The sequence below is a fragment of the Leptidea sinapis genome, chromosome 34, assembly GCF_905404315.1.
Source record: "Leptidea sinapis chromosome 34, ilLepSina1.1, whole genome shotgun sequence".
Taxonomy (NCBI): domain Eukaryota; kingdom Metazoa; phylum Arthropoda; class Insecta; order Lepidoptera; family Pieridae; genus Leptidea; species Leptidea sinapis.
Window position 1 is genome coordinate 10,865,761 of NC_066298.1, and position 17,021 is coordinate 10,882,781.

At 34.8% G+C, this 17,021-nt stretch overlaps 2 protein-coding genes across 5 annotated transcripts in view; both read right to left on the reverse strand.

Moving 5' to 3' along the window:
• LOC126975053 (transcription factor CP2) overlaps positions 1 to 2,488 on the reverse strand; it is a 57,792-nt gene extending 55,304 nt beyond the window's left edge. For all 3 annotated transcript variants that reach the window (XM_050822852.1, XM_050822850.1, XM_050822851.1), the window contains exon 1: positions 2,263 to 2,488. In XM_050822852.1, the coding sequence (XP_050678809.1) occupies positions 2,263 to 2,488 (226 nt within the window). The remainder of the gene's footprint in view (positions 1 to 2,262) is intronic.
• A 53-nt stretch (positions 2,489 to 2,541) lies between these two features.
• The window catches only part of LOC126975111 (uncharacterized), a 43,294-nt gene continuing 28,814 nt past the window's right edge, over positions 2,542 to 17,021 (reverse strand). Inside the window, exons 1-2 of one of the 2 annotated variants that reach the window (XM_050822938.1) lie at positions 13,469 to 13,707; positions 2,542 to 2,836 (exon numbers count right to left, since the gene is read on the reverse strand). In XM_050822938.1, coding sequence (XP_050678895.1) covers positions 2,542 to 2,757 — 216 coding nt within the window. In that variant the 5' untranslated portion in view covers positions 2,758 to 2,836; positions 13,469 to 13,707. Of the gene's footprint in view, positions 2,837 to 13,468; positions 13,708 to 17,021 lie in introns of those variants that run through there. The other variant, XM_050822937.1, reaches the window with a different exon arrangement.

The following is a 17,021-nucleotide window of genomic DNA, read 5'->3' on the forward strand; positions in this document are numbered from 1 at the left end:
ATATTATGATACAAGTGAGCCAAGTTGCGCATTATACACGAGGCTGTGGGTTGCAGCACGAGCCGTTGGCGAGGGCGTAAATCAGAGTGTCTAGTCAGCAAGTTGTTCACGAGTTTCATACGCACTTGTTCAACATACGCGAGAAAATAACAAACATGTATAATTGCATAAATCTTTACAGAATATCTAAATAATGGGAACTGGCGCGCAAGTTTTTTGTTACACACACCAAATGTAAGGTATATGGCCATCCAGCCTACTTCAAAAGTACAATTTTAATTATATAATATATTTTATAACAAATTATTGTGAATAATAAATAATTTGATAGTAATAAATATTTTTTAGTCATAATCAGGAACACATTTATTTATTCCAAAAATGTAAATGGATTTTCAGCGACATTGCGACCGCTAGATTAGTGTACTTTAGTTATTTTCACAGCATCATGACGTACGGTATATTACTATGGGGTCATGCTGCTGACATTGATATAGTGTTTGCTCTGCAAAAGAGAGCTGTTCGTGCTATATATCAGCTTGGTTATAGACAGTCTCTCAAAGAAAAATTTAAAGAAATAAATATTATGACTGTTTATTGTCAGTACATTTATGAAAATTTAATATATGTTCACAAAAATCGTCACCTTTTTGCTCTTAATAGTGATTTTCATTATTATAACACTAGAAATAAGGGATTGCTTGTAACTAATTCTAGTAGGCTTCATAAGATACATAATAGCTTTAAGGGTAAATGTATACACTTCTACAATAAAGTCCCAGCCACTGTTCAGGCATTGTCTATAAATAAATTTAAATGTTTTATAAAAAAATGGCTCTGTCGTAAATCCTATTACTCCACTGCTGAATATCTAAATGATCGGACAGCCTGGGACTAGATTGTGATTATTTTATAGCAACTGTACAATATTGTATACTTTTATTGAAAAGAGCGCAAAAAAAAAGAATGCTGGAGAGTTTCTTGCGCCGCTTCTTCTCTCTCAGAGCGCCATTTGTTTCCGAAGCGGTAGTAGTATCTAGTAGTATAAGAAATGACATCAAAAAGAATTCTAAAGGAATCAATTTTGAGAAAATAAATGCCTTTTTATGCCTTTTTTTTTATGCATTAAACCTCTTTATTGTTACAAAAAAAACTGCATTCCCGGTTAAATTGAAAATGTTCTGTTTACTCTTCTATAATTTGCAGTTAGGTACTAACTTTGTAGGGATAATTCTATTATGCACTTGTGTGTTATAGTTCGGTTTATGGCAATAACAACGATGCAATAAGGCTCACTTTACGAGCAAGTGTGTTGAAAAATAATTGACATTGCAGCTACCTTATTTTAAGTACACTAACTACGTTTTATTTTGTATATGCAACGTAATTAACATAACCAATCATTAGCGTAGGCGTAGCGATATTATATGATAAAACCCATAATATACACATTATACACAAAGCTCATTTTAATTTTGCATTTTTTGAAAATATTTCTGTTAATCAACAATCGCATGTGCCTGAGCCTGTATGTATCTATGGTGCGTATTGGAAAGATTACGTGAATTTTATTCACTTCCAGACATCCGATTTACTTCAAAATTTGCACTCGTTGCGAAGACAACAATCCATCTTTTTAGGGTTCCGTAGCCTAATGGCAAAAAACGGAAGCCTTATAGAAACGTCATGTATGTCTGTCTGTCCTATAAGACATATACTGTTAAACTATAAGAAATATACCCAATCGAAGTGTTACTCTGTTTATAGCCTGTTAGAGTATTCAGTAATAGTCTGGCAGTTGTCTACAAGTTTTGAGACTGTTCTGTTTGAGTCTATAGCGGACAGAGCCGCCTGACTATCTGTGTGGATATCAATACACTTGCCGGCGTAGCCTTTATTAAGGATGGTTTCCGCACATTCTATTATGGCGTATACCTCCGACTGGAAAACGGAGGCAAGATTTCCCAAGTTGACAGATTTGCCAAATTTGAGGCACTTTCCGAAGATTCTACAGCCAACGTCAATTCCCGACTTTAATCCATCGGTATACCACCCATTTAAAGAACCCTTATTTCCAAGTAATTTGATTCAGTTCTCTCTTGTCGGGAATTCAATACTAAAGTTACTAAAGTTTTAAAATAAATAAAAAACTGACATATACAGATTCTTATACTATACTTGTGAAGTCTGATTCAAGTGAATATTTTATTAAAGCCGTTGTTTAAACTATAATTAATTTCCTAATTATAAAAACTAACTCACCCATAATTTTCTTTGGCGGCACTTTCCTCTGCTCCCTCTCCTCCCCTTCATCCCTCCGCAGCATCCTGCCCTCCTGCCACTTCCGCTTTCTGCCCTCGCGATCCTCCAGAAACATCCCGAAGTCTTCCGTGCCGACCAGCGACAGCCTCACAGTGGACTCCCAAGCGTACTCCTCTTTTCTACTCTCATTCATAATATTGTCCCTGTCACTCTCGAGAAATTCCATTACATCCTAGCCATACTGCACTTACACTAGAGTTACTGAACGGCACAGACCAGTTAAAATAGAACGAAGAACGAATTGTATAGCTTCTTGATGCCAGTGGTTTCCCGCTGTCGGTGACGCTGCAACAGTTGGTTCTCGATCTTCAACAGCATCTTTGTGCTGGATCTGCAGAGGTGGTACTGTACGTGGGGCACCAGACCGGGGAAGGTTTTCTTTGTGAAGCGATTGCCGATTAGATATGTTCGTAGGCAGCTGGGAATGGCCTCCATGGAGGGGATGAGTCTGTCTTTTGTGGTCGAGTTTACACGCCCGGTGTGGCCTCGAGAGCTGAGGCTAATGCTACGGCTCCTGGAAACAAAGAAGGTAAAATGTTTAATGTTGTTCATAAGAATTCAGATCTTAAAGAGGCGAGAGATTAAAGCGTAAATTTTAAAGAAACAGGTATTTAAACTATATACTCTCAATATAATTTTGATAATTTTCTAGCAACTGTAATTATCATAATGTTAACAACAAGAACAAACATAAACTTGTTATACCTACTACTCGGCTAAGTCGAGTCTTTTGTTGGGCGATATATATGCCTCCACAACAAGACCCCAGAAAATGTGCTAAGCAAAATATGTAATACGAAATTTTTAAAGATTTATTAAAAATTAGCTGACCCAGCAAACGTTCTTTCGCCATATATAAATTGTATTGATCTTTTCCTTGCTAGTTGATAAGAGATGGCGCTAGTTGTATTCATGAGTAACAATCACACTTCTTTTAGATTTTGTATAATTCACACTACAGTTTTATAAATTATAGCCTATTCGTTATTCTGGTGTGTAAGCTATATTATTGTAAAGTTTCATCAATCTATTTAGTAGATTTTGCGTTAAAGAAGTTCAAACATACATCCAGACATACAAACTTTCACATTTATAATATTAGTAGGATGTCGATTAAATCATGACGTGTGGTCTTATTTAGAGCCTCCTACTGCTAGACAACCAATGAAAACAGGCCAGGTTTAATACTCTAGTGTGTGTGACAAGCTAGGTCTTACACTCGCGATTTGTATGTCACTTTGTGTTAGTGTGCATTGCTCAAGATAGAGGTTAACTGTCAACCTTAATTTTTCTCGACAATTTCACAGCTGTCACAGTCTATCTAGATGTATAAATGATCTAAGTAGTAAATATATAATACGCTATTCTTTTACAATAACGTAATCTTAAACATTATTGTTCACACACAATTTTTACGGATAACCGAAGGCCATGGTCAAGTACATTTTTCATTTAATCGTTGGTGCGATTCGGGTTTATTTCAAAATTTATGATAGAACGTTCAAATGTCGAAGGATCCTTAGTCAGTGCGTCACTATCAAATTGCGACTTTAAAAACAAAATGAACTGGTCGGGTTCATGGCCAGGAATATTCGATTTTAAGTTCTATCAAAACCTTTCCCGAACCCCTCTTGTGTTACCCTTTTCCAATAAATAAAGTTAGGATTAGAATATAATATATTATATACCTTTTCTATTTCATATTGCCAATACCATAACATATTGCAACACTTAGTAAACGACATGAAGCTACATGAGTTCATAAAGGGGCTTTGGGGAGAAGAACTGATAAGAAACTCCCAACCCTCCAAGATATATTTATCTCGCGTTAATGGAAGGCTCAAATGGACCAAACAGCTTGAGACCCGAGCATTCAATCATCACAAACCATTTAACTGTCGAGGCAAATTGTGGCAATAAATTAATAGAGCAAGAGGAAACAGCACTCGTCTCTCAATTTAGTCCACGCAATGATCACAATGGAACACGTCACTATGTTCTACCCATAGACACAAATCACTAGCGTATAGACCAACGCGAAGAAAGAAGAAGCGCGCGAGAGAGGCGAACCTCTCTAATGAAGACACAGCAAGATACAAAAGGACAGTGAATGTATTGTTACTGTAACAGATTTTGATTGACAAATTAACAACTATTGGTCAAGCATTATTGGGCTGTCAAGTCGGCTATACGCTGGTTAATTCTAAGATAAAGACTCTTAAAAAAATATCAAATTACGTAATGAACTTCAAACGACAAGCACGCAAAACAATAAAGCGTGTATAAGTATCTCGTGTTACATCACCCATACCCTCGTTTGTTCTCCACTTCGGTGAACAGTTTAATATTTAACCCTTTGGGATATCTATAGATGTTTGATTTTTTTTTTTGCAAATTTCTAGGAGCTTTTTTGTTCCTTCTCTCCAGGCTCATCTTTTCCGAAAAGATCATAAAATGTTATTTTTTAACTAGAACTAAAAACAATTTTGGCCCTACATAACGAAGTTAATGGTTTCTTTAGAACTTTTTCGACTCACCGACTCCTACACAGAAATTAGAATTAATTACATACGATATTTTATAACCAATTAAGTTCCTAGTTTATATGATTGCTCATTATTTTGCCGAATACATTGAATGAAGTGTACAATTTAAATTGTAACGTATTTCAAATGTAAATAAACATTTATATTTAATGGCGTATCTACATTATGACAACGTTGCCAAAAACGGCAAGCAATAACTGCCCGATCATCGGGTCAAGCTTTTGTTTTTAAGAATTCTGCTATCACGAAAATAAATTTATTTTTGAGATAATATGAATAATACAGACATCAAAAAACCGGACAAGTGCGAGTCCAACTCCGAGGGTTCCGTACATAATATTATTAGGTAGGTACCTATACTTGTAAAAAAAAGGAAAATTTTTTTTCTTCGTCATAAATCAAATAATTTATTTATTTTATGTATAATTAACAAATTACATATAAATATAATAATTCTTGTACATACATAAACTCATTCAAGTTTTACCGAGTACTAAAAGGTCAAAACTTATTTTATTTTTATTTTATTTGGGGAGCTTACAGCAACATTTACAAATCGGTCAAGTAAACATAATTCTAAATGCCAATTACAAGCTTCCACATATAGAAAGAAATTTGCTTAGTCTAACTATAACAATAGATTTAAAATAGAAATACTTATACATACAGATATAAAGATACACTTATGATACATTTTTTGATTTCGTAAAATCATTTGCGAACGCACTTTTTATGCTTTTTATACTACCACTAAAAAGATCAAATCGGCTATCACAATTATACATATTGAACAGTTTGGTGACGCGCAGTATGTAACTGTTTATTCTATATTGAGAATGACTGGTAGGTACGTAAAGTAAATCATGCTTTCTTAATGTTCGATTTGGAGTCCGTAACGCAATCATGCTGAGGAGTTCAGGACAATCCACCACACTTTGGGCTATTTTTACAAGAAACCAATACAAATATCAGTCGAGTCTCTTCTAAGCTGTAGTGGTAACAGATGAAATTTCTGATAGCGCTGAGGGTATTCAACTCTAGGTACTCTGAATTTATAACAGAGGAAACAAGTCAATTTCTTCTGAATCTTTTCTATATTATTTATATATGTGACATAACAAGGGTTCCATATTTCAGACGCGTATTCTAAGTGGGTTCGCACATAAGCACAGTAAAGAACTTTCAACGTTTTCATTTGCTTGAAGTCCTGAGATGACCGGATAACAAATCCTAATGCTTTGTATGCTTTCTCAGTAATATCATTAATATGTTCACTAAATGTTAATTTTGTATCAAAGGTAACACCTAAATCTCTGATGGTATTAACACGAGATACATTTTGGCTTTTAATCTCATAGTGAAACTGAATGGGTTCCTGTTTGCGAGTAAAAGTTAATAAAAAGCATTACGCAACATTAAGGTCCAATCTATTGAGAGCACAATATTGGTCAAGTCTCAAAAGATCTTCTTGCAGATGAAAAGCATCGCTAGTGGAACCAATAGATTTGAAGACCTTCATATCGTCAGCAAAAAGTAGAAATTTAGAATGATGAAAACAAGTGTTGATGTCGTTTATAAATATTACAAATAAAAGAGGCCCCAATAAAGACCCTTGAGGTACTCCAGATGGAATTTCAACCCAGGTCGATGAATACCAATTTAAAACTACTGACTGGGATCTATTGTGGACATATGACGTGAACCAACGGTAAGGATCCCCATGAATACCTAACGCAGATAGTTTAGCTAATAACAAATTGTGGTCAATGCGATCGAAAGCTTTACTGAAGTCAGTGTATACCGTGTCAACCTGATTACCGTTATCCATAGCTTCAGTAACAAAGTCACAAAAAACGACTCGATTGGAGACTGTAGACCTACCTCTGAGAAAACCATGCTGCTGTGGAATAAATACGTGCTTAATTTCATTTTATAATTGATCGAAAATGATTCGTTCAAAAACTTTCGCTAATAAGCATAGCTTAGAGATGGGTCTACAGTTTTCAACCACGTTTTTTGGACCTTTTTTGTGGATGGGGTTGATATAGGCTGATTTCCACATATGAGGGACTAAACCTTCTTTTAATGAACGTTGGAATAGTATGCTGACTGGGACTGAAAGTTCTCTAGCGCAACTGGTTAAAAGAAGAGCAGGAATTGTATCAGGGACCCGCTGATACAATTCAAATATCTTGGCGTTTTTTACCCAAATGAAAGCGCTGTTCGTTTTTTATGTCCTTGGCCTTTTTTAATAATATCTTGTTAGCAACTGCACAGGTGATCGTTTATAAAGATATTATGAGATCCACTTAAGTCAATATCGACTGGTCGTAATTTTCCGAACGCTCGAGCTGCCGCAATAAAGTCTTCTTTCATGTAGCGATTTACAAAAAACACAATTATTGGTTTAGGTGCATCAGTATACTTTGAGCAAGAAAGTTAATGTCTTTTTTGGTGATGCAGTGTTGGACCTTGGCTCCTATTTTTGTGAGTACTTCAAAAAGATTTTCACGGTCCTTCATGGGCACCCCTTTAATTTCAGCATTTTTAAGCCGCATCCATTGATCCTGTTCAATCAGCTCATGCTCCAAATGGGAAAGCTTGTCCTTTGGCTGCTTAACATTGTCTTGCGTCGACTGCTCAATCACTTGAACCTTTTCTTCCAGAGCCTTGAGTCTCTCGAAGTAAAGACCAACAAAGTCTTTTAAATCACAAATTTCTGCCTTGATAGTACTCACTTCTGCACCAGTTTCAGATATAGTGCCGATTTTTAAATTCATAATATTTAATTTTTCCATAACCTGCTCAAGAGTAACCGGTTTGGGAGATCCGCTTTGACCAGCTTGAGAATTTAGAAGAAGTTAGGCTACAAGGTGTAATTTTGCATGACTTGCATTCTAGACACTTCCACGTGGCTTGCCGATCTGCCCCAAGTTTCCGATATCCCGTTTCGGTCACTCCGGAGCATTGAAAGTCCAAAAATTTGGAGCAACAGCTACATTGGACAGTATCCCTGGCGTCTTAACCACAGCGCGCGCACATAACCATGATAGCAATAAATTTAATTAATGCACGTACTAAGCTACAAAAGTTTGAGAAACACTGGCAACGAGTCAGACACGCACTCCGATTGTAACCGACGAGTAACCGCACAAAACAGGTGACCGTTCGCAATGATAGCACGAAGATTAAGTAACTACTATTATTATTTTTTATATTTGATATTTTTTCTCAGCCTTTATAGCTTGTTTGTCTGCATTTGCGGGTTAAATGTAAATGTAGCGTGTGGTGTGTTAAATTATGAGTTATCATTAAGTGTTATACATAACAAAATCAAGGTTGTGCCAATGAAGCTCTTTCATACAATATCCCACATGACACGGTTTACTTAATTCAAAATTTGAATCACCGTTCCTTACATAAGGAACTGTCTTTTAATTTATTTACAAATGTATAGTTATCAGACTTTTCCCTATAGTCAAACTCAAAAAATCTTTATTCACTGTTAAACTTTATAAGTTATTTAGTGCAAGTCAGGATGAAGTACAAAAGTTACAATATCATTCAAATGAGTATAACAATATTCATTAACAAAATTTAGAATTCCAACTATCTTTATCATTCAAATAATCTTTCACGCTATAATAGGCCTTAGATGTTAATTTATTTTTTACGATACATTTAAATTTTTTAATAGGTAACATTTTAATTTCATTTGGGAGTTTATTATAAAATGCAACACAATCCATTTTAAAAGATTTAGCAATTTTACGGAGCCTAGTAGATGGAATTGCGAGTTTATGTTTGTTTCGAGTATTGACACTGTACATCACTATTCTTTTTAAATTGGCTAATATTTTTATGGGCGTATAGGAGGTTCTCGTATATGTACTGGCAGTGTACTGTCATAATATTTATTTCACTAAACTTTTCTCTCAATGAATCCCTTGAACGCATTTTATAGACTGCTCGAATTGCTCTTTTCTGCAGCACAAATATGTTTTCAATATCTGCAGCCCTACCACACAATATAATTCCGTAAGACATGACACTATGAAAGTAGCTGAAATATACAAGTCTAGCCGTTTCAACATGTGTCAGCTGTCTAATTTTTTTTATCGCAAATACTGCAGAGCTAAGTCGATTACATACGTTTTTTATGTGAGCACCCCATTGTAGCTTAAAGTCTAATGTAATGCCTGGGAATGTTGTCGTTTCTACTACATCAAGTTTTTCATTATTAATTTTTATAGGTGTTGGTTGGTGCTTTTTATTTGGAAGTGTAAACCTTACACATTTTGTTTTCCTTTCGTTTGAAAGTAAGTTATTAACATTAAACCAATTTACTACTTCAGCAATGTCGTCGTCAACCTGACAGAAAGTTTTTTGCTGGCGTTTTATTTTAAATAACAAAGATGTATCGTCAGCAAACAGTATAATATCATGTTTATTTTGAATAAGGTATGGTAAATCATTGACGTAAACTAGGAACAAAAAAGGACCCAAGATTGAGCCCTGCGGTACAACCATCGATATGATAGAGCCAGTTGATCTTTTTCCATTAACGTCTACTCTTTGAATCCTATTACACAAGTATGATTTTATTAAATCTAGTGAAACATCCCTAACACCATAGTGGTGAAATTTTTGAAGTAAGGTTTCATGATGAACGCAGTCGAATGCCTTGGATAAATCACAAAACACTCCTAACGCATCACATGAATCCTCCCAAGCATCCAAAATATTTCTTATTAACTCGATACCAGCATCTGTGGTTGAAAGGCCTTGAGTAAAACCATATTGTTTATTATGCATGAGGTTATTATTGTAAAAATGGTTAATTAATTGCGTTAACATAATTTTTTCGAAAATCTTCCTAAAGGTTGGTAGTACTGATATGGGTCTAAAATTGGTGGAGTCAGCTTTATCTCCCGACTTAAATAGAGGAGTGATCTTGCTCTGTTTCATTAGGTTTTGGAATATACCGCAATCTACACACTTATTGAAAATAAAAGCTTCTTTGCTACAAGCGTCTTTGGCTACAATTTCTATTACAGATTTCACTACGTTAACAGAGATTCCCCAGAGATCTTAAGTTTTCTTAACGCTAATTAGTCTAAACATTTTAATAATCTCTATGCGATCAACATGCTTAAATTTAAAGTTTGTATTACATAAAGATACGTTTTTCTGTAGCAGTTTCATTGCAGGTATAGGTGAGGAATTTAAATATTTTGTCGTAGAGACCGGTATATCAGTAAAAAACTTTTCAAATGTATCTGCAATTTCAGAATCTGTTTTTATGTTTCTGTTTCCAATCCTTAATTTGAATTCATTATTTATCTTATTAGTTTTATCGATCTCCTCATTTATAATTTTCCAAGTTGTTTTTATTTTGTCATTGCTATTTTTAATCTTTAAACTTATGTTGTGAGACTTAGCTAATTTACAATCGTTCTTGAATTCTTTAGAATATAACCTTACATAATTTTTAAATTTTGCACTTGTATTAAATCGCCTCTCTTCTAACTTATATAGTTATACAATGTTTGTCTACGTTTGTGTAAATCGACGGAAGCCCAGTCATTAAAAGATAAAGTATTTTTTGGAATAAATGATTTTGAAATCAAAATAGAGTTAAACAGTTTAGTAAATGATTCAAAAAATATGTTGTACATTGCATTGTCATCTAAGTTAAGTTGAGGTAGGAATAGAGAATTGGAACTGAGGCAATTTTTCAATTGATTTAAACGATAATTTGTTACAGGAGTACATTTAACTTGTTTTTTCAGAATAGATCTGATGTCTTTAATTTTTATTAGTTGACCAAAATGGTCTGAGTCTAATTTACTAATAATACATTTGTTTATTGGAATAATGTCAGTGAATATATTGTATACACGTGGTGCTAGTCGCAGATATTCTAGTAGGCTCCGCAAACAAATGAGAGAGATTAAATGATTTAAACAGATTCAGCAATCGCACACTTAAGCAGCAGTTATTTATAATATTAACATTAAAGTCGCCACATACCACTAATTTCTTTTTCGATTGAGATAGTTTCGATAACACATCTTCCATAGTTTTTTCAAATATTTCAAACTTTGCCAGCGGCGGTCTATATACACATACAATTATTATTATTTTTATCTCTATTGCAGATATTTCCACTACACGCTCAACAGATAATGCTTTGATATCTTTACGATTTTTGCACTGAAATTGTTTGTTGACTATAATCAAGGAACCACCATGAATAAAGTTGGTTTTACTAAACGAGCTTCCAACTATGTGATTGCTAAAATTAAACATTTGCTCATAATCTCTTAGCCAATGTTCAGTAATACATAAAATATCAATATCATTGCTGTTCAAAAATAATTCTACTTCTAAATCTTTGCCTCTTAAACACTGGATGTTTTGATGTACTAAAGGTATAATTGCTCTTTCTTTGCTACTTCTAATATTACATAAATTGTTATTTGTTTTGATGTTGCTAGAGGATAATTCCGTTGTCTTAAATAATTTATTTTGTAGCTTATTAATGCTAGAGACATCCTCTGTTGTCTTATAAACTAATTTAAATTTCTTGGGATAGCTTCCAATGTGAGATTGTCACGAATCTCTTCAGAACAAATAGTGTGCATTTTCTGGTTAGCGAAATTCCTGGCTGTTATACTAAAGTAGTAAGACATTGACACAGCTACTTGACGTTTATAAAAGTTTGAGAGGTCGTAACTACCTTTTCTCAAATATAAATTATTTTTAACATAATTGTTGGTGTCGATCAGGTGAATATAGTCAGTATAAGTACGAGTACTAGAAGTCTAGTATAAGACGTTATTACTTGCCAATTTTCATAGTTCTAAGTCAACGGAAAGTACATTATAAATGTTTGATTCTGTTGTCGGCATAAACAGCCGTATCTTTTTTTTACGTTACTTTAGAAGTTTGATTATTTCACAGCATTAAGAGACTGTATATTTGAGTATAGCGATTTAATTTCAATCTCCTCCTCGACGCGTCCCCGAGATAAAGGCTCTTAACGGATAGACGGACAACAAAGGGATCTTATACGGGTTCCATTTTTTCCTTTTGAGGAACCCTAAAACGAGACCTGACTACCAAACTATTATAGAAACCAGAAAAAAGTAAACGGCATATTTCTGTTTGAGTTTGTAAATATTTTGGTAAAGTCAACAATGATAGTTATTTTTTAAAGTAGTATCCCTCAATTATGGAATTAATTATATAAATTAAATGTATAACCAAAATTTAATAAACCGCGACCTCTCGGTTTCAGTCCGAGCGCTCTTACCAACTGAGTCAACCGTTCGAGTGACACATGGATCGTAAATCTTGTTCAACTCTCAGGTTTTGGCTTTATCTACAGGATCTACTTTACAGTTGATAACCTGCTCAACCCCAAATATTGCATATTAAGGAAAGGAAATGACTTTTGATGTCGGTCATTTCAAATCTAAACAATTTGTTAATTTTTCTAGTGATGATGAGTCACTTCTGAGTTCTGGGAATAATTAAAAAAAAAAAGAAATTTGACTAACTGACTAACTGCTTTCAACAAATACTAAAATGGCAATTTTTATTTCTAATGTGTATAATTATCAGATTAAAATTTAATTATACTAAAATAGGATTTAAAATCACTTATTGAACGTCCAAAACTATCACCTATTCGAAATAGTGAGCCTCAGACCTGAGAAAAATGGGCGCAGGAAACTCAGCCGCCTTTTTATCTTTAATTTAGTTACAATATATTATGTAGTATCATAAAACGTATAATTAAATAGCTTAAGGCCGATCGCTCCATTCCCAGTCTGAAGTATATATTGATATATGTATATACAATAACTAGCTGACCCAGCAAACGTTGTAATACCATATAAAGTAACTAAAAAAAAATCAATAATTAAACTTTTTGGGGTATAAAAATTGATGAGGACCAATTCTCAACCTACCAAATATATCGTACATAAAATTTATCGCACTACAATAATTATTATATTCGACTGCCATCTTGCAACCTTATTGAGGATCTGTGGATAGAACAGAATAAAATAAACAACGCGACACAAAAATATGTGTGTGTAAAATGTGTATATAGGTGATCGTAGACGTAGACATTATGAATCATAATAAAATAAAATCTTTTGTGAAAATTTTTAAAAAATATGTAGGGGTGGGGTCACCCTTATCATTAAGGGGTATGAAAAATAGATGTTGGCCGATTCTCAGACCTACCCGATATGCACACAAAATTTCATACAAATCGGTTTGGCCGTTTTGGAGGAGTTTGGTAACAAGCACCGGGCCCCGAGAATTTTATATATAAGGCCTTCCAAATTTGTTCGCAATATAGGTAGTAAATTTATAAGTTGAATCCTTACATGCGCGTCCACATTTGGAGGAGTATCCCCAAAAGACAGCTCTAATAATCTCACCAGAAAAAGCTAAAAGCGTTACCCAATTTTTAGCTGAATAGCCAGTAAATATCTAGGCTATATTACTCTACCCCGACAATTCCTAAATTCTTCACGAGTTCTTCAAAGATTTACGGCAAAATCCAGCACATTTCTCACCTTTAAATAGCCCTTGTCCATAAAACATAGAAACACACAAGAGAAGTCCTATTAGCGCACGATTCACACGTCAGCGGCCATATTGGCGAATAAACGCGGAGGCCATTATTAGACCGTGGCCTCAAATACATCAGTCCACCATTTTGGCCAAATTATACCGCTCCATTAAAAGCTCACTTCCGGAATGGACAAGCGTTCGCGAATTTCTCTGACCACGTATGTGACTTTGAGTCTTGGAGTCTTGCTAAATTGATGATAGCCAAGGCAGTTGCACTAAGTGCCGTTAATTCCCTGGCCAATCGTATTCGTCGGCTTGTAAGCAGAATTGGGTTCAGTTGATAGGTCACATGGACTTGAGATGTGGCAGGGGTCCTTTTGTTTGGAGTACGGTTCAGTACAGCACAATTGGTCTGGTAATCAATTGGTTTGACCTTGGTTTTTGGACGTTTATTGAAAGATTTAACTCATCAGTCATTATTCCTGATATGGATAATACGGTATTTCTAGAACAAAATTTATGAAATCATAATTTCGATTAATGACAATTTCCAATTAAATTATTTAAGAACTATAGTTATAAAGAGTGTGTAACATGTTAGTTTTTATTAATTTTAGCACCGACCCTTAGGGTGAATATTATGTTCTATAATAATAATATGATAATTCCCTTTTAATAAAGTTTAAGATTTAGAACAGTTTGAAAACATCGAGGACTATTCATTAAGTTAATTAGTAACACTGGTAAAAGACGAAGGCTGTTGATGCTGGGGCGATCAAGAATCAAATAAATAAAGTTATGCTGAGGTAATATTATTAATATTAGTATTGCCTCCTATACATCCTCGAAATGTTTCCAATCTCCTTGACCCCTTATCAAATTATAAATAAAATCTTGAGAGATTGCAGTCCATTTTTCATGTAGAGTACTTCTCTCGTAGTATTACTTCGTTTGATTTGTCTCCCGAGCTTGCCCCAGACATGCTCTATGGGGTTTTAGTCGGGCGAGCGTGCTGGCCACTTCACAACATTGATATCCACATTACGAAGGTATTCAACAACTTCGCCTACAGAATGGGGGCGTGAATAATCATGCATAAAAACATATCTTTTATAAAAGGGCTAATAGTACTACAATTTCTTCTAAAGTGTCATTTAATGTCCCATTCTCAATGATGCAGAGTTCCATACGTCCTCTATACAAATACCTCCCCATAGCATAACTGACCCCCCACTATATATGCCTCTTTTCCAATGATGTTGTACTGTGCGTTCCTCTTCTCAGGGCGTCCCACACTTTAATCCTCCTATCATCTGGCTTTTAGCAAAATCTGGACTCATCTGTGAATAGAATTTGACTCCCAAGATTCGTCGATCTAATTTTCATGATTACGTGCAAAATTAACTTGATAGTATGCAAGCAAATGTGAGTTTATTCCACTGATTTCAGTCTTTTTCTCACAGTTTTAAGGCCTAAACGCATTAGCGCGGCACTAAGGGTCATAATATTATTTCACCCATTTTGTATGGAACATGTCGCACTAGAGCGGCGCGTCGCTTCAGAATGGATACTGTTAATTGTTAAATTTATAGAATTTTGTCTTTTAAATTATTAATTTTAATAACTAAATAAAAATAATTTAATTATTAGTTTAATTTAATAAATTAATAATTTTATTATATTCATTTATTTTGGATGCATACACTTATAAACTAATTTATTTTGTATATTACAGCCATTGTAAACTACTCTATTGATTGAAAAGAGTGGCTGTTGTGTTTCTTGTATGTTCTTTTCAAGAGCTCTACTTTTTCCGAAACATTATGGTAGATTCAGTAGTTTAAAAGAAATATTTATAGTGACGATTCAAAAGCGCTTAGTTAAAGGCTAATTGAAAAAGTTTTATTTGACTTTGACATCTTATTTTTTTTTTCTCATCCGTTAATAGGTTCTTCTTCTGCACACAATAAAGAAATAATGACCTAATCTTCGTCACTATCGCTCCTCTTTTAATGTTGCTCGCACGCAAACTGCTATAGATATGACGCGAGTTGCCGCTTACTGCAGGTGTAGTGCGGTAGGTACCGTCCAGCGCCGCTGTAATGCGTTCCGACCTTTAGGGCTCACTGCAACGCCTCGAACTTCTTGGAGCTTTATTTCTTAGAATTGCATTTTAAGTTCTTCGGACACGTCTCCCGGCGCGAGAGTGAGTCCATCGAGCGCATTGTCGTGGAGTGGAGGGCACTAGAGGGCGAAGAAGGTCGCCCATGCGATGGTCCGACCAAATTAAGTCTGCCGTGGGCGGTCGAATTTAACGAGTGTGCCAGGCTGTCGGCCAGCAGAGAAAAGTGGCGAATGCTTGTGAGGCGAATCCCATCTGCCCCAAAAGATGTTACTTCGTGATGACCACGACCGCTCTGCCAAGAGTTTCACGAAGAAGAAGAAGAATTAAAAATATAAGCTTGTCGCAACAGTTACTTGTGCGTCCACGTTATCGAGCGTGAGAACCTCGAGACTTTGTTCCCACAGAAGCTCCCGCCGAGAGCGACTCAGGGACCTTCAAGTTTTATCATACTCTCCCAACTTAAAGACCGGCACTGAATCTCTTGAGCCCTGGTATTGCGGATCTCCAAGGGCAGTTGCCTTACCACTTCACATCAAGTTAACGTTTGGCCCGTTTCACCTTCTTATGTAAAAAAAACTTGTATAATTGAAGTAAAATTTCTTAGCTTTACAAGTTGTTAACATTATTTTAGGGCTGCTACTTAATATTTTATGAAGTATTTCTGTCATTTTTATCAACGTGAAATTATAATTATTATTATATATTATTATACAAATTGTTTTTAATGAAAGTGCTATTATTATCTGTATACACAACACAACAAAATTTATAGATAAGTACATATCAAGTTTATCAGATCAATTACATCCATACTAACAACAACTCTCTAATTATTATCATTATGTTCAAAGACATGATACGTTGGGATTAGGTATGGTATCTATACAGTACGAATATATCATTTTCCCCCATATTACTTTTCCCCCATCACAAGAGTTTCCAGCGTGCCTTAAAGAATTTTTTCTTCAAAAATCTAAAATAAATACATAAATACACTTTTAGGAGGAATGTTCCGGAAATCCGTAATTATTTAAATGTTATAAATAAATATCTTTAGTGTTGATTCTTTTAAGTTTTTATGGTCAACGACAAGAGAAGACATAGAAAGCGATTAATCCCCCACATATTTATAAAACAAAGTCCTCCGCCGTGTCTGTCTAGTGACTAGTCGGTGTCAGCCAAGGTAGGTACTCAGTGGCGTGCGTATCATATAGGCAATTAGGCAGTGCCTACCTCGTTATGGACTATAGTATCAGTGTTAAAGTTAATTTAGTTTAATTTGGTTCCGTTATTTTAGTACCAAACTTCTATTGAACACCCCCTCATAGAATTATTCCTTACGCTAGATACTAAATACTTACGGTAAGCAATATTTGCTTATTCCAAAGCTCGACTACCACTAGTTAGATCCACAGTGCCTACCTTGATAG